Here is a 21926-nt window from a genome sequence, read left to right as displayed (position 1 = left end):
AACCAATCTGACTGCGATCCATGAGGACGCAGGTTCCATCCCTGGCCTCACTCAGTGGGTTAAAGATCCGGCATTGCCGTGAGCTGTGGTAGGTCGCAGACGTGGCTCAGATCTGGTGTTGCTCTGGCTTTGGTGTAGGCCAGCCGCTGTAGCTCTGTAGCTCGGATTCAACCCCTAGCCTGGGAGCCTCCATATGCCGCAGGTGCGTCCCTAAAAAGATACACACACGGGAAAAAACAAACAAACAAACAAACAGGTCCTGGAGCCAGGACCACAATGAATTTGGGAAATCGGATTCCATCACATAACAGGAACATTATACCTGTGAATCACATTTGCACCTTCTTACACGTCTCCAGAACACAAGCTCAGTAATCTGTTTAGATGGAGGGAGGGGACGATGCTACATCTTTTTTTTTTTCTTTTTTCTTTTTTCTGCTGTTTCTATTGGTCAGGTGGGGTAACAGTCTGTGAAGGGGCAATGACTTGTTCAAGTCGCATATGCAGGGCTGGATGTGATGGACAGGCTCCATCCTCTCAGAAGGCACACTAATGTGCCCTAAGGTGATCCTGGGCACACACCCAGGCAGGTGGGAGGGAGGGTGAGTTAGGGTTGTCAAGTGCAGCCTTTCCTGGGTCAGGGTGAGGATAAGTGCGCTTGCTCCCGGGCCAGCTGGGGCCTGAGTCATAGCAGGACCTTGAAGCCAGAAGTTTAAGGGCAAGTGGTACCCATTGTCATTGTCCCAGGATAGTGACAGGTGGTGGCTGCCTTCCCATCAGCACTTGTTCCCAGGGCAAGTCCTGAGGGGGCGGGGGTTGGAATGAGGGCCTTGTCAAGTGCCTAGGGGAGCCCAGAGCTAGTCTTGCCTCAGAGGGGCTTTAGAGGAGGGACCACCGCTACCCTAAAGGTTCCTAAGAGACCCCACATCAGCCTCTGGGACTTGTTCTCATGGTCAGGGCAGCCTCCAGCCTCTTCCAATAGGTTTCCATTAAGAGCAGCGGGTCCAGCCAGGGACAGGCACTTTCCCGAGGCCCCAGTACAACTTTTGGAGTAGGGGGGAAGCCCTCCAAGACACGCTCCTCTATCAAAGGTGAGAGGGGTGAGGGGTCCAGGAAGAGAGCAGGGGGCGCCCTTATGAGCTCTCGCTGGGACAGGCTACAGGAAGGGAGGAGGGGGCTCTGCCGTGATGGGAGGATGCTGGGAGCTGACGAAGATGAAATTGCTGGCAAGCCTCGTGTCTTCTTGCCCCCGGCGCACACTCCCAGCTACACACCATAGTCCCTGACCTGGGGCAGGTGCCCACGTAGCCTCAGTTCCTCACCCGTGATGGCAGAGTAGCGCTGGGCCCAGCTCCTCCGTCCAAGCAGGACACCTGCCTGCCTGCCTTTCCCTCACCTTCCCGTCGACCAAGGCCTAGAATGCCACCCCAAGCGCCCCTGTCTGCGCCCAAGAAGGGGTCCGGGAGGGTAGGGCCCAGGGCCCCAGGTCTCTCCGGCCGCAGACGCAGCTGGCCTCCGGGGAGCGGACGCGGCCGCTTTAAGGCGCGGTGACCCCGCGGCACCCGCGGGCGGGGCGGGGACTGTGCGGGCGGCCCGGGCCCGGCGGAGGCGGAGGCGGAGGCAGGGAGCTAGAGCGCAGCGTGCGGCCCCACCATGCTGACCGCGTTCGCCCCGCCAGCCCTGCTCAGGCTCCCCGGGCGGCTGCCCGCGGGCCCCGCGCGGCGCCAGGACTCCTCTGGTTCGTCTGGCTCCTACCACACGGCTCCAGGTTCTCCAGAGCCCCCGGACGTTGGGCCGGACGCGGAGGGCTGGGCGAATTGGCCCGGGGTGGCCCCTGCGCTGGGGGCGGGCGTGCAGCCTCGCCTGTCCGTCAGCGCCCAGAATAGCCGCCAGCAGCTCGGGCCCGGCTCGGGTTTCCCGCAAGGCCCGGGCTCGGGCCCGCAGCCACCCCGGCCCCAGCTGCGCATGCTGCCGTCGGGGGAGATGGAAGTCATCTTCGGCGCCGGGCCCCTGTTCAGCCGCTCCGACGCGGAGGACAGCGAGGTGCAGCAGCTCACGAGCCCGGCCTTGGGCAGCCTCCCTCCGCCAGAGTCCGTGTCTCCCGGCGCTGCGGAACCGCAGCCTCAGGGCCCCGACGGTGGCTCCCGCTGGGCCACCTACCTGGAGCTGCGGCCTCACGGGCCGAGTCCTGCCACTCCCGCGCAGTTCGAGTGCGTGGAGGTGGCGCTGGAGGAGCGTGCCGCGCCTGCCAGGCCCCGCACGGTGCCCAAACGCCAGATCGAGCTGCGCCCCCGGCCTCGCAGTCCCCCGCGGGAGGCTGGCGCGCCGCGCCCCCGTCTGCTCCTACGCACCGGCTCCCTGGACGAGTCCCTGGGCCGCCTACAGGCTGCTGCGGACCTCGTGCAGACGGCACTGGCCAGGAAACTGAACCCCGCGACCCCTACGCCAAGCAGCGCCACCTTCGGACCCACGATACCGCCGGAGCCTGCGACCCCGGAAACGCCCCGCAGTACTCGAGTGGCCCTGGAGGAGGCCAGGTCTCGGCCGCCCCGTGTGCAGTATAGTCCAGCCCCCGCCAGGGCCCCAAGACCGTGGCCTAGCCTCCGCGAGCGCGCAATTCGGAGAGACAAGCCTGCGCCCGGGACCGAGCCGCTGGGTCCAGTTAGTTCCAGCATCTTCTTGCAATCAGGGGAGAAGACCCAGGAGGCGCACAACCAGGACCCCAAGCCACGAGAGACTCCGGATCGAACCGGCCTGAGGGCACAGAATCCGCCCTTCGAGTCTCGGGCCCCCTGGGAGATTTCGAGTGAGGCTGTGAGACCGAGGAGCCCGTCCCCGCTGTGGCAAGGCCCAAATGGGACCTTGCGAGGTCCTCACTGCCCTTCCCCGCCCAAGCCGTGCCCATGGAATCGGGCTGTCCAGAAGGTGAGTCGCTCATCGCTCCCGGAGGCATCCTCCACAGGGGGAAATCAGGATGCTGCTGTCACGGAAACTGTCAGCAGAAAGAGTCCTTCCCCTCCGACCCTTTCCCAGTGGAATCAGGGTATTGCCGGGGCAAGAAGCCCATCCCCCGAAGCGCCTTCCTCGTGGGAGGGTCCGCGGCCGGCAGTGTCGGAAAGAGTTGAGGAGACTAGGAGTCCGTCCCCGCCGGTCTTGTCCTCATGGGAGGCGCCAGATCGTCCGCTGCGGACGTGGAGCCCATCGCCCCAAGAGACTTGGGACCCCTCAGGGCAGAGTTCATCTGTAGTATCTACGCGGGAAGCTGTGAATGGCTTAGCCCAGGAGGAACTGGTGCCACCCACGCCATCTGCACCCGGGACTCCAGAGCTGGCAGAGGAGCAGAGTCCGTCCACGCGGGAGATGCGGGATCTTGCCTTCCAAGGCAGTCAGCTGTCGCCAGAGGTGGCTTCACCCCAGCCTCCCCTCAGTCGCCTCGTGGGCACCCCGGATGCCTGTGCGCACCCGGAAGCCTTGGGGCCTGGAGACGCGACCTCGGGACGCCCGCGCGTGACCATCCCACGGCCCCGCGACGTGCGCAAGATGGTAAAGACTACATACGCCCCAAGCTTCGCAGCAGGCACCTCAGGCTCGGGGCTGCCCGCGCCCCCTGCGGACCCCGGCGAGGAGGAGGGCGACGCATCCAAGACCCGAGAGATTCAGGCGTTGGGACCCCCCGCCCCGGCTCACTACACCTCGGTTTTCCTCAAGGACTTTCTGCCGGTCGTGTCACACCCCTATGAGCCCCCAGAGCCGCCTCCAGACACAGCCCCTCGGGACGTCACGCAGCCCAACGGCGTGGTACGGCGAAGGGCAGAGAACAGCACGGCGAAACCCTTCGCGCGCACCGAGATCCGTCTGCCCGGTGCCCTGGCCGTAGCCCGCCGGCCGGAGGGAACCCGGGGAGTCCTGGTGCACTGTCCTGGCGGAAAGGATCGGGATACCGAGCCCCAGCGCCTGGTCCCCGACGACCGGGGTCGCACGAGCCCTCTAGGCGGCGCTCGTACCCCGCCCCCGCGGTCGCCCGCAGGGTCCGCAGGGCCCCAAGCTCCGCGGCCGCCCCGCCGCCGCTCCCCGCAGGCGCCGCCGAGCCCGAGCCTGGGAGGAGCGCGCAGACGGGAGACGCCCGCTCCGGCCCCCGAGCCCGCGCTGGCGGTCCAGGCGCCCCTCCCGCGGCAGCCCCAGGCGTCGGCGCCCAGAGCGGCCCCGCCCCAGCCCCGCGCCGCCTCGGCGCCTCCCATGGACCGGGCCCCCGAGGGCCCCTCCCAGGGGGCGCGCCGGCTGCCCGGGGCCGCGCACCCGGGGAAGGTCCTGGTGGACCCCGAGAGCGGCCGCTACTACTTCGTGGAGGCGCCGCGGCAGCCGAGGCTGAGGCTGCTCTTCGACCCCGAGAGCGGGCAGTACGTGGAGGTGCTGCTGCCGCCTTCGCCCTCGGTGCCATCCCGTCGCATATACACCCCCGTGGCCCTGGGGCCCGGCCTCTACCCGCCGGCCTATGGGCCTGTCCCTGGCCTCTCCCTGCCACCGTCCCCGGGTCCGCCGGCCTTCAGCGGCACCCAGCTGCCCTGGGCCTCGGAGGCGGGGGCCCTGGACGGCATGTACTACCTGCCAGTGAGTGGGACCCCTAGCCCCGCACCTCCTCTGCTCCTCTGTGCTGCTCCGCCCTCCAGCTTGGGTCCCGTCCAGCCCAGCAAGGGCTCCCTGTTCCCTGTGTGAGGCCCTAGGGCCTGATCGCCATGGTGTTGGGGCCTCCCGATGGCCTTGGAGGTGGTGACATCCAGCCCTCTGCCCTCTTTTCCTTTTTTCACCTCTTTCTTTTCCACCATCTCCTGCAGTCTTCAGACGGGAAGTCACCTATAGGATATGTTTCTGAGACGCCCCATGATTGGCGGAGCTGGAGCTCAGGAAATGGGTGCCTACTTCCTCCCCAACAAAATCTACACCCCTTCCCCAAGCATCCATTCCCAGAGTGTGGTGTGCTGGTGTGTGTGTGTGTGTGTCTCACCTAAAAAATGCACAACGTGAGAGTTAGGGGTTAAGTTTTATTTGGAGCAAGATGAGGACTCTAAGCTTGGGAGACAGCCCCTCTGATCGCTCGGAAGAGGTGGGGGGGTCATTATACATGTGATTTTGGTGAAGAGGGATATATGCATTCAAGACACATTTTGCAGAAGGCTGCTGCTCGTCTCAAGGAGCAGATGTCTCTGTTCATGATGTTAGTGCTTTTCTAGGATGAGATGATGTAAGACCCTGGGCTCAGAAAACCTCCTCCGAAGGCCTATCCCGCTAGTTTTCCCTGGAGCACAGGGCGCCTCCCTCCTGATCTCCGCTCTGAACTCCTTGCCGGATGTGCAGAAAGCCAGCGACTGCAGCGGCTAGTGACTTCGTCCTTGTAGAGGGAGATGGTGCATGACACCTTTTAGTTGGAGTGTAAAAGTGACAAGTCCCTGACCTGAGGGGGTGACCGGGTTCTCCGGGCGCAGCAGGAAATGAAGCTGCAGGGGCCAGGGCTGCCCCTAGAGGAGTGAGCTGTCTGTCTCTCCCGGAAGTGTAGACTAGTGAATGCTGGTGGGATGGAGAGAGAAGGACACTGGCCTTCTTGGGAAGGGATCTGAGCCTTGGCCCGGGAGGCCTGGGGGAAAGTGGATGAGCGAGGCTCATCTGAGAAGGGGCGCTGTGGGGACGGTAGGTGGAGGTGGAGCAGGCAAGTCAAATAGGAGAGGCCGTGGAGGGTCAGCCTGGGACTTGAGGTGGGGGTCCCCAGGGGAGGTGACTGCAGTCTCCAGCTGGGAGGGCTGCCCCACATTCTCCCCTCAACCCCAGCCTCTGACCTGGCTTGTCCAAGCCCTCAGAGCCGAGCTGGCTCATCTTGGGGTCAGGAGTGGGGGCTTCAGCCATTCCCACCCCGGATGGGGGGGCAGATGAGTAAGTCAGCAGGAAAGACTTGGGAGCAGGGAGGGCTGCTGAGCTGTTGTGCCAGAGGAGACGCTCGACCTCCCTGGGCAGGGTGGAGGGGGGGCAGCCCCCTCAGCTGGTTCCAGCCCCCCCAGTGGCAGATGTGGCACCCAGGCCTAGAGAGGGGCTGGCTCTGAAGCCGGTCACAGCAGAGGAAGAGACAGGACCCAGACCCCCTGTTCCAGTTGCCTTGAGATTCCAGGAACCGCAGAGGAGCGGGGAGGGCGACGCATGGGGAGGAAGGGGCTCTGCGCGGGGTCTGCGTGGAGTTGTGAGCGACGTGGCGGGGCCTTGCTGGGCTGGAATGTGATGTGATGAGTTCAGGAAAGAACAGTTATCGTTAGGAGCAGGGTCAGGGATGGGGTCAATGCCTTCCTTAGGTTCCAGGCCACTAGGGACGCCCAATCCCTTGGCGGTACTGCCCCCCTGCCTTGGACTGGAAGCTGAGAGAACCTGGCCATCTTCCTGTGGCTAGTGATGCTGGTTGCGACGGCAAGGAGGGCCCTGGGCCGCCTCCCCCTCGTCGTGGTGTGTAATAAATCGCTGACCTGGTGGCCACGATGGCTGGAAAGACTGGTGTCAAGAGTCTGATTTCCTGCTGTGGTCCCTCAACACCCCCCCCCCCACAGTTACCTTCCAGGCCTGGCTGTGCCCTGGGGCAGGGGACCCTGCGTATCGTTCATACGCGGTGGCGTCCCTGCCTCAGCGAACTGCCTCTCGGGGAGGGAGCCCTAAGCTGCCAACCATGCCCGTGGTCTCATTTTTCCTGGTGGCTGAGAGGCCGGGACTCCTTGGGGTCAACCAGGTATGGAATTCCAATCTCAGCATAGCCCCTCTCGCTGTGTGGCCTTGGAGTTGTCACTTTTCTCTGAACCTTTGTGTCCTGGGGGGCGGGGGTAGATTAAAGATGACAATAAGCAATCATCCTGCCCCCACGGAACTTAGCACAGTGCCTGCCAGGTGGCCAGGTCCCAGGATGAGAGAGGTGTCCGCCCCCAGGTGTCCTTGCCCAGGCCCAGCCCCTCTCCTGGCCTCATTGTTTCCTCTCATTGCAATGGAGCCGAATTTGCTGGCGCCAGGGTCCCGTTAGAAGAGGTGCCTACGTGGCGTCTCCAGGGCCTGGGTGGGGGTGGGGAGAGAAAGGGAGGGTGAGATGTCAGTTCCTCATTGGTCTGGGGCGGCCCCCACTGTGCACATGCACCTGCACCCCAACCCCAGCACATGCTCACTGAGCCGGCTCCACAGACCATGAGGCTGTCACCGCTGCTGCTACTGCTGCTGGGGGCCTGTGCCATCCCGGGGGGCCTTGGGGACAGGGCCCCACTCTCAGCCACTGCCCCCCAGCTGGATGACGAGGAGAAGTACTCAGCTCACATGCCGGCTCACCTGCGCTGTGATGCCTGCAGGGCCGTGGTCTACCAGGTGAGTTCTCCTGCCCCCACCGGGGCCCCTCCTCAAGCCAGACCCCTTCTTCTTCCTCGGATTCCAGCACTGGCCTTTGATCTCCCCCCCACCACCACCCGCTGGGCATCAAGCTAGACTCAGCCTGCCATGGTATTGCCATCTTCACCCCCTGGAACCTCCATGCCTCAGTTTACCTGTCTGCCCAACAAAGAGCAGACCATCTAGGGTGCCCCACGGTATCCTGAGACTCCAGGGAGTCCCTAGCTTGTCCTCTCAGATGCTTCCCTTTCCAGGCTCATCCCTAGGTCTGGACTCCTTCCCAGAGCATGACCAGGGAGCACTGGCGTATGTGCACACGTATCACGTTTGAGTTCATGGATACACGAGTGTGTGTGTGTCTTGAGTTCACATACAAACCTGCCGAGCTGGTCTGAGTACTCGTATGTGTATGTGTGTGTGTGTGTGTGTGTGTGTGTGTGTTTGCGTGCACGCGTGCGTGCGAGCAGGGGCGATAAGTACACGTGTCACTGAAGACTGGGCGGTTTTTTCCTTTCCTTGTTCTTGTGCTTTAAAATAGCATATGCTGATGGGCAGGTGTACCCTGGGCGGGGGAGCCCAGTGCGCAGGCCTGACCTCCCACCTCCTCCGTCCCTCCCTGGGCAGTGGAGCTCATCTGCTCACAGGTGCTTCCTGTCCAAAAGGCTGCACTGCCTCCTTCTTCTTCAAAGACCCAGCTTCCTGCCTTCCCTCCCTTCTCCATCCCCGGTCCCTGAGACCTTCTCAAGCCCTGGTTCTCAACGCCTCTGTTCCAGATGCAGCAACATCTGACAAAGGCAGAGGCCAAGCTTCACACCCTGGACTCCGAGGGCCATCACAGGCTGAGTGAGTCTGTATACACAGATGTTCTGGATCAGAGCTGTTCCCAGACCTGGCAGGAGTGAGTTGAAAACCTGGCCCCTCCCTCCCTCCCTTCCTCCTCCAGGGGCCAGGCTGATGGGGCGGGGGCGTGGTTCACCCTCTCACCCACACACCGCCCACACTCTACTAGGGCTCCAGCCCGAGGCGGGGGACTGGCCAGGACAGAGTCTGAGCTCTGTAGAAGGGTAGTGGCCAGGGGACACGGTTGCTCTGGGACTTTGGGCCAGGGGCTTCTGCTTTCTGGTCCTCCGTCTTCCATCAAGGAGGATCAGAATCTGGGCACGAAACTCGGTAGACGCCCAGTGTGTGCAGCTTCCTGTGGGGACAGTCCCTTGCTGGCCGGGCTCCACTCTGTGCTGTCTTCCTCCCCTCCCCTCCCCTCCCCTCCCACTGCCTCCAGCTACGGAGTTCGAGAAGTAGACCAGGTGAAACGACTCATAGGCCCAGGACTTAACAAGGGGCGGGAGCCGAGCATCAGCGTGATGATCATGGGGGGCCCGTGGCCCGGCAGGTGATGGCTGGAGGGCTGGGGTGGGATGGAGCCCGGGCGGCCTGGGTCAGCCCCGTTGTGGGCTGGGCAGCGTCTGATGCTCCTGCCGGGCGGCCCTAGGCTCGCTGCCACCTGCTGGCACTACGTGGGGGAGTTTGGAGAAGACCAGATCTATGAAGCCCACCAACAAGGTGCGGAGGCTCTGGAGGCATTGCTGTGCGGGGGCCCCCGAGGGGCCTGCTCCGAGGAGACCCCCCGCCCACGGGCAGAGCTCTAGACCCGCTCCTCCTGTCCTTCCTGGTCAGCCCAGAGGAGCGCCGGGCTTCCTCCGGACCTGCCCCCCTACGTTCTGCAAGCTGCCTGGAAGGCTGTCGTCTGTGCTGACACTCTCTGTCCCCACGCCCGCTTGGGGGCCCTGGGGCCCGGGTGGGGGCCAAGGTCTGCCCCCTGGACTCAAATAAAACCTGGTGACCTCGGACCCTCCTGTCTGCAAAAGGTGCTTGGGGGGGCTGGGAAGATAGCATTGCCGTTTCTGCTGACGTCCCTCCGAAAGAGGGCCAGGGACACGTCTGCAGGGCTTCCCGGAGGTAAGTGAGATCTGCTACGGTTGGAAATCAGAGGGACCTGTCAAAGGCATAGGGAACCAGTTATCTGAATGGTTGAAACTCCAGCTCCATCATGGGAGAAAAGAGAGGCAAAGCCAACTCTGCAAGAGGGCCGCCGGTGGACGCCTACTGCCACCACTGCCGTGTGCCCGGTGCCCCGCCCGGAACCCTGGTCTCCCTGGGCCTACACCCACGGGCCGCTCACTTTCTAGATTCTGCTCCAACCCCAGCTGGCATGGTTGGGCCCTAGGTGCCTGCAGGTTCCCTGGAACAGGCTGGCTTCAGCTCTGGGCTCTGTGCCCTGCTCTCCCCCCAACATCCTTCTCACCTGAGGCCCTTTCCGTAGCAACAGAGATGGGCTCTACGCCCGGGGCCTTCCTGGGTCTGGGTATCTGAGTTCAGGTGGCACTACTGCCGGTAGTTTCCTCTGTGAGGCTCTGATGGGCTGAAGCCCTGGGAGGTAGAGCAGACACTCAATCCCCAGTTGACAAATGCAGAAACCAAGTCTCAGACAACAAAACGGCTCAGGCAGAGTCCCAGGCGGACTCACGTGGCTGGGCTGGGAGGGGGTCCAGTTTGGGGGGTGGGGTGGGTCAGGGCTGGAGGCCAGAGGCTCTGCCCGGGGGGGGCCCTGACCACCAGCCCAGCCTCTACATCCCTCAGCTGCTCCCCATCTGCCCGAGGCTCCTCCTCCTCGCAGCCCTCACGCCAGGGGAGAACTCGCAAGCCGAGCACAGGAGCAGGGGCGCGGCTGGGAGCCCGCGGTGTGGCCCCGTGTTCGCGTGGAGTGGCTTAGCCCCGGCCTCAGAGTCTGGGCGCTGTGGGTCCTTTGGGCGCCTGTGTTTCTGGGCCACGTGGCACTTCCTGGCCTTGTCTCTGCGTGGGGTCCGTGTCTCTGCATGGACACGGTGTGCGAGGGGTGGGGCTGTCCCCCCAGTCCCCGGGGAAGTGCTGGGGAGGGGCCGGGAGGGAGGAGGAATGTGCTGAGGAGCAGCGGCTTCGAACTGGTCAGACGACTTGGGGAAGCTGGAAGCAGGAGCCCAGAAGGTGGAGGAGAGGACAGCAAAGGTCAGAGGGACGGACCCGAGAGCGCGGCCAGGCCGACTCAGGGCGGTGACATGAGGCTGCTCCCTGGCTGGACAGCGGTGGTACCTGTGAGCTCTCGGGGCAGGGCCTGGCCGTGGGCACAGCGACCCAGAAGTAGGTGGACGCCTTTAAGGGGTGTGGGGCTGGGGCCGCCCGGCAGGAGCAGAGCCAGGACTTGAGGCCCAGCTCCCGCCAGCTGAGGAGCCTCAGTCCCCGGGAGTGGGGGACAGGCCGGCCGGGGGCTGGCTTTAGGGCGTCCGTGGCGGTCACACAGGGGCTCACAACTCTGCTTAAGGCTCTGCTGTTTCTCTTTTAAAATGTCTAGTACTTCTGGGTCAGGGCCCCCACGCTTTCATTTTGCACCGAGTGCCACGGATTGCACAGCTGGTCCTGGTCGCAGGGGGGATTCCTGTCCCCACACAGGGGACAGGCAAGACGGGGCCAGCCTCGGCAACTCCTGCTCCGGAGGCCCATCTGTCAGGTGTCTCGGGAACCCTGACGGGGCGAGCAGTCGGCAGGGCGGTGGGGGGCGGGGGGGCGGGCAGAGGGCAACCCCCTAGGGCCCTTAAGGTGTGATGAACAGCGTGGCCTTAGACGTTCGGGCCAACCTGAATTTTCTTTTTTTTTTTTTGGCCGTGCCCGCAGCCCGCAGCAGTTTCCAGGTCAGGGATCAGACCAGAGGCACACCAGGGACCACGCCAAACCCTTAACCACGGGGACGTTTTCAGAATGGTTTTCTCAAACCTTGCCACCTGCGTGGCCTTGGTTCCCCGCACCGCTTAAATCGCTCTCCTCGGCTCTCAAGCAGGTTAATTGCCCACAGCGCTTGGGGTTAAAAACCCATGACAGTGCGCAGATGTTGCTTGGCTCGTAATTGCTGCTTCATAAGGAGATGGGTTATGATGATGATAATGATTAACTTCTTATTAATGAATGGGGAGAGCCTCCTCCGGGGGCTGACAGGTGCCCATTTTCCTCTCGCCCCACCCAGGGCTTGGTAAACTTCCGAGGCCGGCCGCTCCGGCCCTCTCTTGGAACACAGCCGTTCCCGTGCCCAGGCTCGGGTGTGGGCAAGGAAGGGGGTGCTCAGGAGGGAAGCCTGAGCCGAGGCCTGGGTGGCCTTTTCCGCTACGGCCGGGGTTAATACGTTACATTGGCCTGGGTCCTCTTTCGCAATCGAAGCTTCGGGAGCTGGTTACAGATTGACTTCGAACAATGCCTGATACGTGGAGTAAAGTCCTCCTTGGACCTGGTAAAGCCACCCCCTCTTCTCCGCAGGAACCGCTCACACACCTGTGCCCCAGAGATGAGGGCCTGGGAGGACGCCGAGGGCCCGACCCAGGTGCTGGGCATGGGGCCGGGGCGGGGGGCTGAGCCCTGGGCACGCAGAGGGCAAGGTTCTGCTCACCAGGCTCAAGGGTGACGGTCCCAGGCGGACTGTGGCCACTGGGGGACAGGGAAGGGGCAGCAATAGGGGTGAAGGAGCCTGTGGCTTTGGGACCGGCTGACTCCAGCTTGAGGGCCAGCCAGCAGGGGCCCAGCCTACCACCTGCTCGTGATGTCCCAAGGTCCTCCAAGGGGCAGAGGTGGGGCCAGAGTGGGCCCAGGCCTCCAGCCCCGCTGGCCTCCTCGCCTGGTGTCCCGCCTTCTGACTCACGGACCCATTTCCTCGGCGTGAAGGCCCAGGACCTGGGGGCTTCAGGAGCCAGCACAGTGGGGCCCATCGCTGCACAAAGCAGCCCGATGTGGGGGCTGTGTAGCCAGGCCGAGGGGCAGCTGGGTGGATGGACCTGGGTGGAGGTGGGCGACTGCATTAGGCCAGGCTGATGGGCCTACTTGGTTCTGAAGAAGGACGGACTTTGCTGGTTCCCATCACCCCACGCTGAATTTCTTCTCTCTGCCGCCCCCAGCACAAGTCCCTGGGCTCAGCAGGGACCTCCACGAGGGAGCCCCCAGGGACCCTGCCCACAGAGCCCAAGTCTGACATGTTGTACAAGCTCGAGGACGTGCCACCCTGGTACCTGTGCATCCTGCTCGGCTTCCAGGTGGGTGTCTCCCCGGGGCCTTCCCATCCCTGCCCTGCACGCCCATCAGGATTGCAGTCCCCTCCCTGGGCAACGAGGGCACCTTGGATAACAGGAAGAGGAACCTAAGGTCAGCGGCCGTGACTGTCACCAAGCAGGGGTGGGGAAGAGGCTCAAGTGAGCCTGAAACAGGTTTGCACCCCCGGGACGATGCATCGCCTGCCAGGCGGCGTGCCGGCCACAGGGAAGAGGGCCACTCCACAGAAGCTGCAGGAATAACTTGGGGGCAGATTAGTCACCCCAGAGAGGTGAGCAGTCCCTCTGTGGGACCCCTGATGGGAGCGCCAGTCCTGGGTGGGCACGGCCTCAGGGCCGCTGAGGCAGGCGTGGGGACTTGGGGGGGGTGCCCCCACTTCCCTGGGCTGCGCGGGCCCTGCCTCATGCCCTCCCCCCACCCCGCCCCCAGCATTACCTGACCTGCTTCAGCGGCACCATCGCTGTGCCCTTCCTCCTGGCGGAGGCGCTGTGTGTGGGCCGTGACCAGTACATGGTCAGCCAGCTCATTGGCACCATCTTCACCTGTGTGGGCATCACCACCCTCATCCAGACCACACTGGGCATCCGGTGAGCCGCCCTACCCCACCTGCCCACAGACAGACACCCAGGAATCCGCAGGGCAGGCACAGTCCCAGAGCAGCTTGGGGGACAAGAGAAGCCCCTCCTCTCAGCCCCCACCTGCCGCTCCTGCTCCCAGGCCAGCCTTAGAGCTGGGCAGCTAGTGTCCCACTCTCGACCCCCGACCCCCGGGGGCCCCTCAGGACTCTCCCCCGTTAAGCATCACTCCGGGTAATGGGGAGCCCCCACTCCCCTGCTTCCAGGGCCTGCATGGGACTCTTGAGTGGTCCATCCTTTTGGCGACCCCCCTGCCTCCACGTACACAGAGCCCTGGGCCCGGGGCGGGGGGCCAAGACTGGGTGGTCGTGTGGTGGAGGATGGAGGAAGGTTGTGAGTGGGGCTTGGTGTCCACGACTGTGCCCGTGGCCGCTCACAGGGCAGGAGCTGGCGCCAAGAAGGAAAGGAGGTGCAGGGAAGGCCAGGGCTCCTTTGTTTTCCTTCTTAGGCTCCTAAATGTGGTGGAATCTGCCTGAGGCCTCAATGGCTCGCCGTTGCTCTGTCCCTGTGTGTGATGCCCCTGTCCTCTTTCCGTGCCCCCCGCCTCCCCGTCTCCCTGCCTCTGCGTCTCTGCCTCCCCACCTCCCACCCTGTGCCCCCGGCTCTGTGCCTCTCGTTGCAGGCTGCCGCTGTTCCAGGCCAGCGCCTTTGCATTTCTGGTCCCAGCCAAGTCCATCCTGGCGCTGGAGAGATGGAAATGCCCCCCGGAAGGTGGGCACACTTCTGAGGTCTGCACTAGAGGGGAGACCCAGGAGCCTGGAGGTCCGGGCACCCATCCCGGGTCCAGACCCCAGGGCGCATTCAGGGCAGCAGGTTGACTTTATGTCTCTCTTCCGTGTGTGTGTCTGTGTCTGTGTCTGTCTCTGCCTCCAGAGGAGATCTACGGTAACTGGAGCCTGCCTCTGAACACCTCTCACGTCTGGCATCCACGCATGCGAGAGGTGGGTTTGCTCGTGGGTGGAAGAGACCTGGCCCTCAGGGTGGGGCTGGAGGGGAGGGAGGCCACTGTTGCGGTGGGGGATGTGCGGATGTAGCCCAGGAACGTTTTTGAAAGGCAGAGGTCACGGTTTCTCCACAGGGACCTACAGCTGATCTTTGTCCTTCTAGGTCCAGGGTGCAATCATGGTGTCCAGCATGGTGGAGGTGGTGATTGGGCTGACGGGGCTGCCTGGGGCCCTGCTCAGCTACATTGGGCCTCTTACAGTCACCCCCACTGTCTCCCTCATTGGCCTCTCTGTCTTCCAAGCTGCTGGTGACAGAGCTGGCTCCCACTGGGGTATCTCAGCTTGGTGAGTGGCCACCAGGCCTGATCCTCGCCCAGCCCCAGGCCCCCTACCCTTTCGTGTCCTGCACCCTTCGCCTTGGCTCCTGCCCCCTGCCCAGGCTACCAGCCATCTCCTCTCTGTGCTTCTGCCCCCAGCTCCATTCTTCTGATCATCCTCTTCTCCCAATACCTGCGAAACCTCACGTTCCTGCTGCCTGCCTACCGCTGGGGCAAGGGCGTCACTCTCTTCCGCGTCCAGATCTTCAAGATGTTTCCTGTGAGGAGCTGACAGGTGGCTCGGGCTGGATCTATGTCCAGGGCCAAGGCTGCAGGAAAGGCCCAGGGCAGCAGGGGCGCTAGAGGCAGGCCAGAGATGAGTTTCCAGCCAAGGATGGGGGCCAGGGTCTGAGCTGGGGCTCAGGTAGGAGTGGGTTAGCCTGGACCCGGACCTCCTGGGGCCTCAGTGCACCCTCACCACCCGCTTCAGATCGTGCTAGCCATCATGACGGTGTGGCTGCTCTGCTATGTCCTCACCCTGACGGACGTGCTGCCCCCCGACCCCACAGCCTATGGCTTCCAGGCACGAACAGACGCCCGAGGGGACATCATGGCTCTTGCGCCCTGGATCCGCATCCCCTACCCCTGTGAGCAACCCCATCTGGACCCCTCTGTCTCCAAATGAGACCATCCCGGAGCCCCCGGGTGACCCCAGTGCAGCTGATGTCAAAACAAGTACGAGCTGCACATTGATAGCGTGCCAGGCAGAGTGGTGCTGGACTCGGACCAAGCCCCACTCCAGCTTTAATGACTGGCGATGCCAACTGTATTCCTACAACTGAGCAGCGCCCACCCCAGCTTGAGCTCCCTGTACCCCTTCCCCTGCTCCACCCATGTACTGCCCGGTCCGCTCCCTGCCCTGCCTAGGAACATTCATTGCATCCATTCTCCCATCTCCCTGTGAACTCAGGTCAGTGGGGGCTACCCACAGTGACAGCAGCTGCCGTCCTGGGGATGTTCAGTGCCACGCTGGCGGGCATCATCGAGTCCATTGGCGATTACTATGCTTGTGCCCGCTTGGCTGGCGCGCCACCCCCTCCAGTACATGCTATCAACAGGTAGGCCCACCTTTCCTCCCATTCGATCCCCTCAGGGGCCACTTGGGAAGTAAAGGGAGGGACAGGGTTGCGACCCGGAGGTGCGGAGTTGGGCGAGTCCTTCGCTCCCCAGATCTCGCTCTCCTTCCTTACGTAACGGGGGTGCTCTCCTTACCCTGGGTTTTGAGCAGCTGAGGGGATAATGAAGTCTGGGGGCAACAGCCGTCGCTGACACCCTGCCATAGGCCATCCTCTTAGGCCATCCACGGAGGGCTCGGAACAGACAGGTGCTCTGAGCAGCCCCGTCTTACAGAGAAGGAAACTGAAGCCCAGAATCGCCTAAGGATTAAGTGCCAGGGCAGTGGGACCGAGTGTGCAGACCTGGGCTCCTGGCCCCCAGACCCACCCCTGGCCTGGAGCGGGGAGGGTACGAAGGGCAGATAGGTGCAGCTCGGGCAGCCCCAGAGACAGGAGAGGCCTGGCCAGGGCGGTGGGAGGACACAGGCCAGGGCAGAGCAAGGACCAAGGCCCTCGCCGCCCTTTCCTTACAGGGGCATCTTCACCGAAGGCATCTGCTGCATTATCGCAGGGCTGTTAGGCACGGGCAACGGGTCCACCTCATCCAGCCCCAACATCGGCGTCTTGGGGATCACCAAGGTGTCGCCACGGGCTGCCGCGGCACCACGCCCCGCCCCCATGCCCCTGGGCGGCGGGCCCCACCCAGCCTTTGAGAGGCCCCGCCCCATAGCTCTTGGGACAGGCCCCGCCCACCACCAGGCCCCGCCCCTCTCGAAACCAACCCCGCCCGGCCGGTCCCCCTGGGTGTGTCGCCCTGACTCCTGGCTCCCTGGCAGGTGGGCAGCCGGCGCGTGGTGCAGTACGGCGCGGGCATCATGCTGGTCCTGGGCACTATTGGCAAGTTCACGGCCCTCTTCGCCTCAATCCCTGACCCGATCCTAGGCGGGATGTTCTGCACCCTTTTTGGTGAGTGTCGCGTGTGCCCCTGCGGACGCCGCGTGTTGGAGCCCGCCCAGCCTGCGCAGCGCCTTCAGCGGTTCTCTTGTGTCCTCAGGCATGATTACGGCCGTGGGGCTGTCCAACCTGCAGTTCGTAGACATGAACTCCTCCCGCAACCTGTTCGTGCTTGGATTTTCCATGTTCTTCGGGCTCACCCTGCCCAATTACCTGGACTCCAACCCGGGTGCCATCAACACAGGTGCCTCCACATCTCTGGGTCGGGGAGGCGTGCTGGGCTGGACTCTTGAGTGTAACCTCTTCCTTTAAGGCTCTTCACAGAGCCGCAAATCCTGCCCACCTCTGGATGCTGAGCAGCAGCAGAGAAACTGCTTAACAGCTGTCTTTTACTAAGGCACTTTCTTTGGACAGGTAGTGAGCTTTACCTGTGCTCATTTAATTTTCACAACTCCGGGAGACAGGTACGGCTAAATCATTTTCGTGTGACAGCTAAGGAAAGTGCAGCTCAGAGGGGTTAAATGATTTGTAGCAAGACAAGCCGCAGCTACCAAACCTGGCATTTGTTTTATGGAGGTTCCCAGGCTAGCGGTCAAATCGGAGCTACCGCTCCTGGCCTACACCACAGCCACAGCCACAGCCACATCAGATTCAAGCCGCATCTGCACCTACACCCACAGCTCACAGCAACGCCCGATCCTTAACCCCCTGAATGAGGCCAGGGATCACACCTGCAGCCTCATGGTTCCTAGGCGGATTCCTTTCCACTGAACTCTGGGATTTGAATGCAAAGATGGGAGAGGAGATTTGAATCCAGGGCTGGGAGAGGCAGAGGTGTATAATCTTGCAAGTCAAGGTTTTGGGCTGCTGCATCTCCATGCCTGCCTAAGAAGGTCAGCAGGCTGCACAAGTGGAGAGAAAGTCTCTGAGCTCTATTACGGAGCTGCGGCCGTGACACCACCTGGCCTTTGGCCTCTTCCACCCACAGGTATTCCTGAACTGGACCAGATTCTGACTGTGCTGCTGACCACGGAGATGTTTGTGGGTGGGTGCCTCGCTTTCATCCTGGACAACACAGTGCCAGGTATGGGTCAGCCTTGGGAGGGAAATGTAGAACTAGGTTGGACTCGTGGGCACTCCAGCAGCATGTCTCCTGAGCTGGAGCTGTGGCCAGGTCACATGCAACAAAAGCCCTGCTGGGTGAAGCAGGAACAGGTGGGCTGGAGGGGCTGACCGCTGGCTAGGCAGAGGCACAGGCTTGCCTCTTGGTTTTGAAGAAGGTGTGGCTAGGAGTCATTCTGGAGCCCTGTGAATTGTTTCCTTTCCATTTTATTTTTAATTAAAAAAATTTTGGCCACGCCCACACCATGGGAAGTTCCTGACCCTGGGATTGAACACAAATCATAGCAGTGGCAATGCTGAATCCTTAACCACTTAGGCAGCCAGGGAACCAGGGAACTCCTACTTTCCATTTCTTTCTTTCTTTTTTTTTTTTTTTGTCTTTGCCATTTCTTGGGCCACTCCTGCAGCATATGGAGATTCCCAGGCTAGGGGTCAAATCGGAGCTGTAGCCACCGGCCTACACCAGAGCCACAGCAACACAGGGTCCAAGCCACGTCTGTGACCTACACCACAGCTCATGGCAACACCGGATCCTTAACCCATGAGCAAGGCCAGGGATCAAACCCGCAACCTTATGGTTCCTAGTCAGATTTGTTAACCACTGAGCCACTAAGGGAATTGCCTCCATTTCTTTAAAAACATTTTTTATTATAGTTGATTTATAATGTTCTGTCAATTTTTGCTATAAAGTGATCCAGTTATACATACATATACATTCTTTTTCTCACATTATCCTCCATCATGTTCCACCACAAGTGACTACATCTAGTTCCCTGTGCTATACGGCAGGATCTCATTGCTTATCCACTCCAAAGGCAATAGTTTGCATCTAGTAACCCCAAGCGCCCAGTCCATCCCACTCTCTCCCCCTCGGCAACCACAAGTCTGTTCTCCATGTCCATGCATTTCTTTTCTGTGGAAAGGTTCATTTGTGCCGTATATTAGATTCCAGATAAAAGTGATATCATATGGTATTTGTCTTTCTGACTTTATTTAGTATAAGAGTCTCTAGTTCTATCCATGTTACTGCAAATGGCATTATTGTGTTTTTTTAATGGCTGAGTAGTATTCTCTTGTGTAGATATACCACATCCTCTTAATCCAATCATTTGTCATTGGATGTTTAGATTGTTTCTGTCTTGGCTGTTGCAAATAGTGCTGCAGTGAACACAGAGGTGCATGTATCTTTTTCAATGAAGGTTTTGTCTGGATATATGCCCGGGAGTGGGATTGCTGGGTCATTTGGTAGTTCTATATTTAGTTTTCTCTCTCTCATTCTGTTTGCCATAGTGGCTGTACCAATCTGTATTCACAACAGAGTAGGAGAGTTCTCTTTTCTTTATACCTTCTGCAGCATTTGTTATTGGTGGACATTCTGACCAGTGTGAAGTGATACCTCATTGTACTTCTGAATTGTATTTCTGTAATAATTAGTGATGTTGAGCATTTTTTCATGCGCCTGTTGGCCGTCTGAATGTCTTCTTTGGAAAAATGTCTATTCAGGTTTTCTGCCCGTTTTTCAATTGGGTTGTTTAGTTTTTTGCTGTTGAGTTTTATGAGTTGTTTGCATATTTTGGAGATTAAGCCCTTGTTGGTTGCATTGTTTGAAACTATTTTGGAATTCCCATTGTGGCTCAGTGGTTAACGAATCCGACTAGGAACCATGAGGTCGTGGGTTCGATCCCTGGCCTTGCTCAGTGGGTTAAGGATCTGGTGTTGCTGTGAGCTGTGGTATAGGTTGCAGACGCGGCTCGGACCCCATGTTGCTGTGGCTCTGGCATAGGCCGGCGGCTACAGCTCCGATTAGACCCCTAGCCTGGGAACCTCCATGTGCTGCGGGTGTGGCCCTAGAAAAGACAGAAAGACCAAAAAAAAAAGAAACCAACTATTTTCACATTCCATATGTTATCTTTTTTTTTTTTTTTTTTTATGGTTTCCTTTGCTGTACAAAAGCTTGTGAGTTTGTTAGGTCCCATTGGTTTTGTCATTTCTATTGCTTTGGTAGACTGACTTAAGAAAAAACATTTGTGGTTGATGGTAGAGAATGTTCTGCCTGTGTTCTCTTCTAGTTTTATGGTGTCTTATGTTTAAATCTTTAAGCTATTTTGAGTTTATTTTTGCACATGGCATGAGGGTGTGTTCTAGTTTCATTGATTTTACCTGCAGCTGTACAGTTTTCCCAGCACCACCTGCTGAAGCGGGGCCCCCCCCCCCATTTTATATTCTTGCCTCCTTTGTCGAAGATTAATTGACTGTAGGTGTTTGGGTTTATTTCTGGGTTCTCTATTCTATTCCATTGGTCTGTATGTCTGTTTTGGCACCAGTGCCACACTGTCTTTTGATGACTATAGCTTTGTAATATTGTCTGAAGTCCGGGAGAGTTACCTGCTTGATTTTTGTTCCTCAGGATTGCCTGGCAATTCTGTGTCTTTTATGGTTCCATATAAATGTTTGGATTGTGTGTTCCAGTTCTGTGAAAAATGTCACAGGTACTTTGATAGGAATTGCATTAAATCTGTAGATTGCTTTGGGTAGGACGGCCATTTCCAGGAGCAGTGGAATATCTTTCCATTTCTTTGAATCCCTCTTTAATTTCCTTGGTTAATGTTTTATAGTTCTCAGCATATAATTCTTTCACATCCTTAGGTTTATTCCTAGGTATTTCATTTTTGGGGTGTGCAATTTTAAGATATATTCCTTTTCTAACATTTCATTGTTAGTATACAGAAATGCAATGCAATTGATTTCTGAATGTTCATCTTGTATCCTGATACTTTGCTGAATTCATTGTTCAAGTAGTTTTTGTGTGGAGTCCTTAGGGTTGTCTATAAATATAGTATCATGTCATCTGCGTAGAGTGACAGTTTTACCTCTTCTCTTCTGGTTTGGGTACCTTGTATTTCTTAATTTGTCTGATTGCTGTGCTAGAACTTCCAGTACCGGAAGTGTCGAATAAAAGTAGTCAGAGTGGGCATCCTTGTCTTGTTGCAGATGTTAGCAGGAAGGCTTTCAGCTTTTCTCTGTTGAGTATTATATTGGTGGTGGGTTTGTCATAAATGGCATTTATTATATTAATGTATGTTCCCTCTATACCCACTTTGGTAAGAGTTTTTATCATGAGTGGATGTTGGATTTTGTCAAATGCTTTTTCTGCATCTTTTGAGATGACCATGTGGTTTTTGACTCCTTTGGTTACTGCGGTGTATTACATTAATTCTAGGGCTCTGTAAATTGTTCCATTTTTTTTTTAAGATAAATTTTTTTTGGCCATGCCCACAGCATGGGAAATTCCCGGGCCCAAGATTAAACATGAGTCATAGCAGCACCCATGCCAAATCCTTAACCACTAGGCTGCCAGGGGACACCTCCTTTCCATTTCTTGATAGCCAGTGTTGAGAGGTGTCTTCGCTTTCTTTAGGTAGGACAGATAGAAATGTAGCGTTGATATGTTGGCAAAACCCACTCCATATATGCCAGCGACCTGTCATACTGGCCACTAAAATGTTTCTCTGTGGCATCAGGGCTTTTTTTGGTAGGGATCATGGGAGGATATTTTGTGGGGTCCCTGAGAATCCTCCTGGCTCATGTTTATGTGCCCGGTTAATATATTAAAAACCAAATGTTACCACTTGTCCTAACTAGTAACAAGAATAGTTAATATTTACCAAACTTTTATGGGTCAGGAATGGAGCTAAGTGTCTCATTTTATCCTCAGAAACTATCCTGTGAGGCAGAGACTATCAACATGATTTTATATGAGGAAATAGAATCAGAGGTGAGGTGACTCACTGAAGGTCCCATTTGCCGATTTAAAATGTCACAAAGTTGGGATTTTAACAAAAGTCCATCTAATTGAGTTCGTCCATGGCCTGTGTCCCAGCCAGTCCACCACACTGCCTCTGCTAGAGTTTGAGGGGAATTGGAGGATCAAGGACAGTTCCTTGGAGACGGTTAGACTGCAAGAGTCCGGGGAGGAGAGATAGGAATAGCAGCATGACAGCTGGCCATCCTCTGCCTCCTACCAGCCTACAGAGAGGTGCGGGGCCCATGTGCTTTCTTCTTCATTTATTTATTTATTTATTTATTTATTTATTTATTTATTTATTTATTTATTATTTTCCCACTGTACAGCAAGGGGATCAAGTTATCCTTACATGTATACATTACAATTACATTTTTTCCCCCACCCTTTGTTCTGTTGCAACATGAGTATCTAGACAAAGTTCTCAATGCTATTCAGCAGGATCGCCTTGTAAATCTATTCTAAGTTGTGTCTGATAAGCCCAAGCTCCCGATCCCTCCCACTCCCTCCCCCTCCCATCA

General features: G+C 58.8%; 3 protein-coding genes across 10 annotated transcripts in view; all 3 read left to right on the top strand.

The window, feature by feature from the left end:
- The first annotated feature begins 517 nt into the window (after positions 1–517).
- Positions 518–6523, top strand: PROB1 (proline rich basic protein 1). The gene has a single exon (XM_047778760.1). It carries the CDS (start codon positions 1654–1656, stop codon positions 4711–4713), a length of 3060 nt encoding a protein of 1019 aa, XP_047634716.1. The 5' UTR covers positions 518–1653; the 3' UTR covers positions 4714–6523.
- Positions 6524–7138: 615 nt separating this feature from the next.
- MZB1 (marginal zone B and B1 cell specific protein) lies at positions 7139–9242 on the top strand. The gene is made up of 4 exons (XM_047778771.1): positions 7139–7374; positions 8169–8293; positions 8675–8785; positions 8885–9242. The coding sequence occupies exons 1-4, from the start codon at positions 7174–7176 to the stop codon at positions 9039–9041; spliced, it is 594 nt and encodes a 197-aa protein (XP_047634727.1). The 5' UTR covers positions 7139–7173; the 3' UTR covers positions 9042–9242.
- The window catches only part of SLC23A1 (solute carrier family 23 member 1), a 19289-nt gene continuing 6604 nt past the window's right edge, over positions 9242–21926 (top strand). Inside the window, exons 1-15 of one of the 8 annotated variants that reach the window (XM_047778765.1) lie at positions 9961–10569; positions 10781–10936; positions 11101–11797; positions 12366–12500; positions 12946–13103; positions 13774–13862; positions 14025–14092; positions 14259–14440; positions 14572–14692; positions 14903–15059; positions 15383–15530; positions 16061–16166; positions 16364–16493; positions 16582–16725; positions 17470–17565. In XM_047778765.1, coding sequence (XP_047634721.1) covers positions 11762–11797; positions 12366–12500; positions 12946–13103; positions 13774–13862; positions 14025–14092; positions 14259–14440; positions 14572–14692; positions 14903–15059; positions 15383–15530; positions 16061–16166; positions 16364–16493; positions 16582–16725; positions 17470–17565 — 1570 coding nt within the window. In that variant the 5' untranslated portion in view covers positions 9961–10569; positions 10781–10936; positions 11101–11761. Of the gene's footprint in view, positions 9352–9959; positions 10937–11100; positions 12788–12945; positions 13104–13773; positions 13863–14024; positions 14093–14258; positions 14441–14571; positions 14693–14902; positions 15060–15382; positions 15531–16060; positions 16167–16363; positions 16494–16581; positions 16726–17469; positions 17566–21926 lie in introns of those variants that run through there. The other 7 variants (XM_047778762.1, XM_047778767.1, XM_047778768.1 and 4 more) reach the window with 7 other exon arrangements.

This window comes from Phacochoerus africanus, chromosome 4, assembly GCF_016906955.1.
Source record: "Phacochoerus africanus isolate WHEZ1 chromosome 4, ROS_Pafr_v1, whole genome shotgun sequence".
NCBI classification, from domain to species: domain Eukaryota; kingdom Metazoa; phylum Chordata; class Mammalia; order Artiodactyla; family Suidae; genus Phacochoerus; species Phacochoerus africanus.
Note: the sequence above shows the minus strand (reverse complement) of the source record. Positions and strands in the feature narration are given on the sequence as shown.

Excerpts from the sequence above, each read along its gene's own strand:
- MZB1 (XM_047778771.1), top strand. The coding sequence starts at position 7,174 with ATGCTCACTGAGCCGGCTCCACAGACCATGAGGCTGTCACCGCTGCTG. Across the intron at positions 7,375-8,168 it reads GCAGGGCCGTGGTCTACCAG|ATGCAGCAACATCTGACAAA; the intron begins GTGAGTTCTCCT and ends CCTCTGTTCCAG. Across the intron at positions 8,786-8,884 it reads GGGGGCCCGTGGCCCGGCAG|GCTCGCTGCCACCTGCTGGC; the intron begins GTGATGGCTGGA and ends GGGCGGCCCTAG.
- PROB1 (XM_047778760.1), top strand. The coding sequence starts at position 1,654 with ATGCTGACCGCGTTCGCCCCGCCAGCCCTGCTCAGGCTCCCCGGGCGG.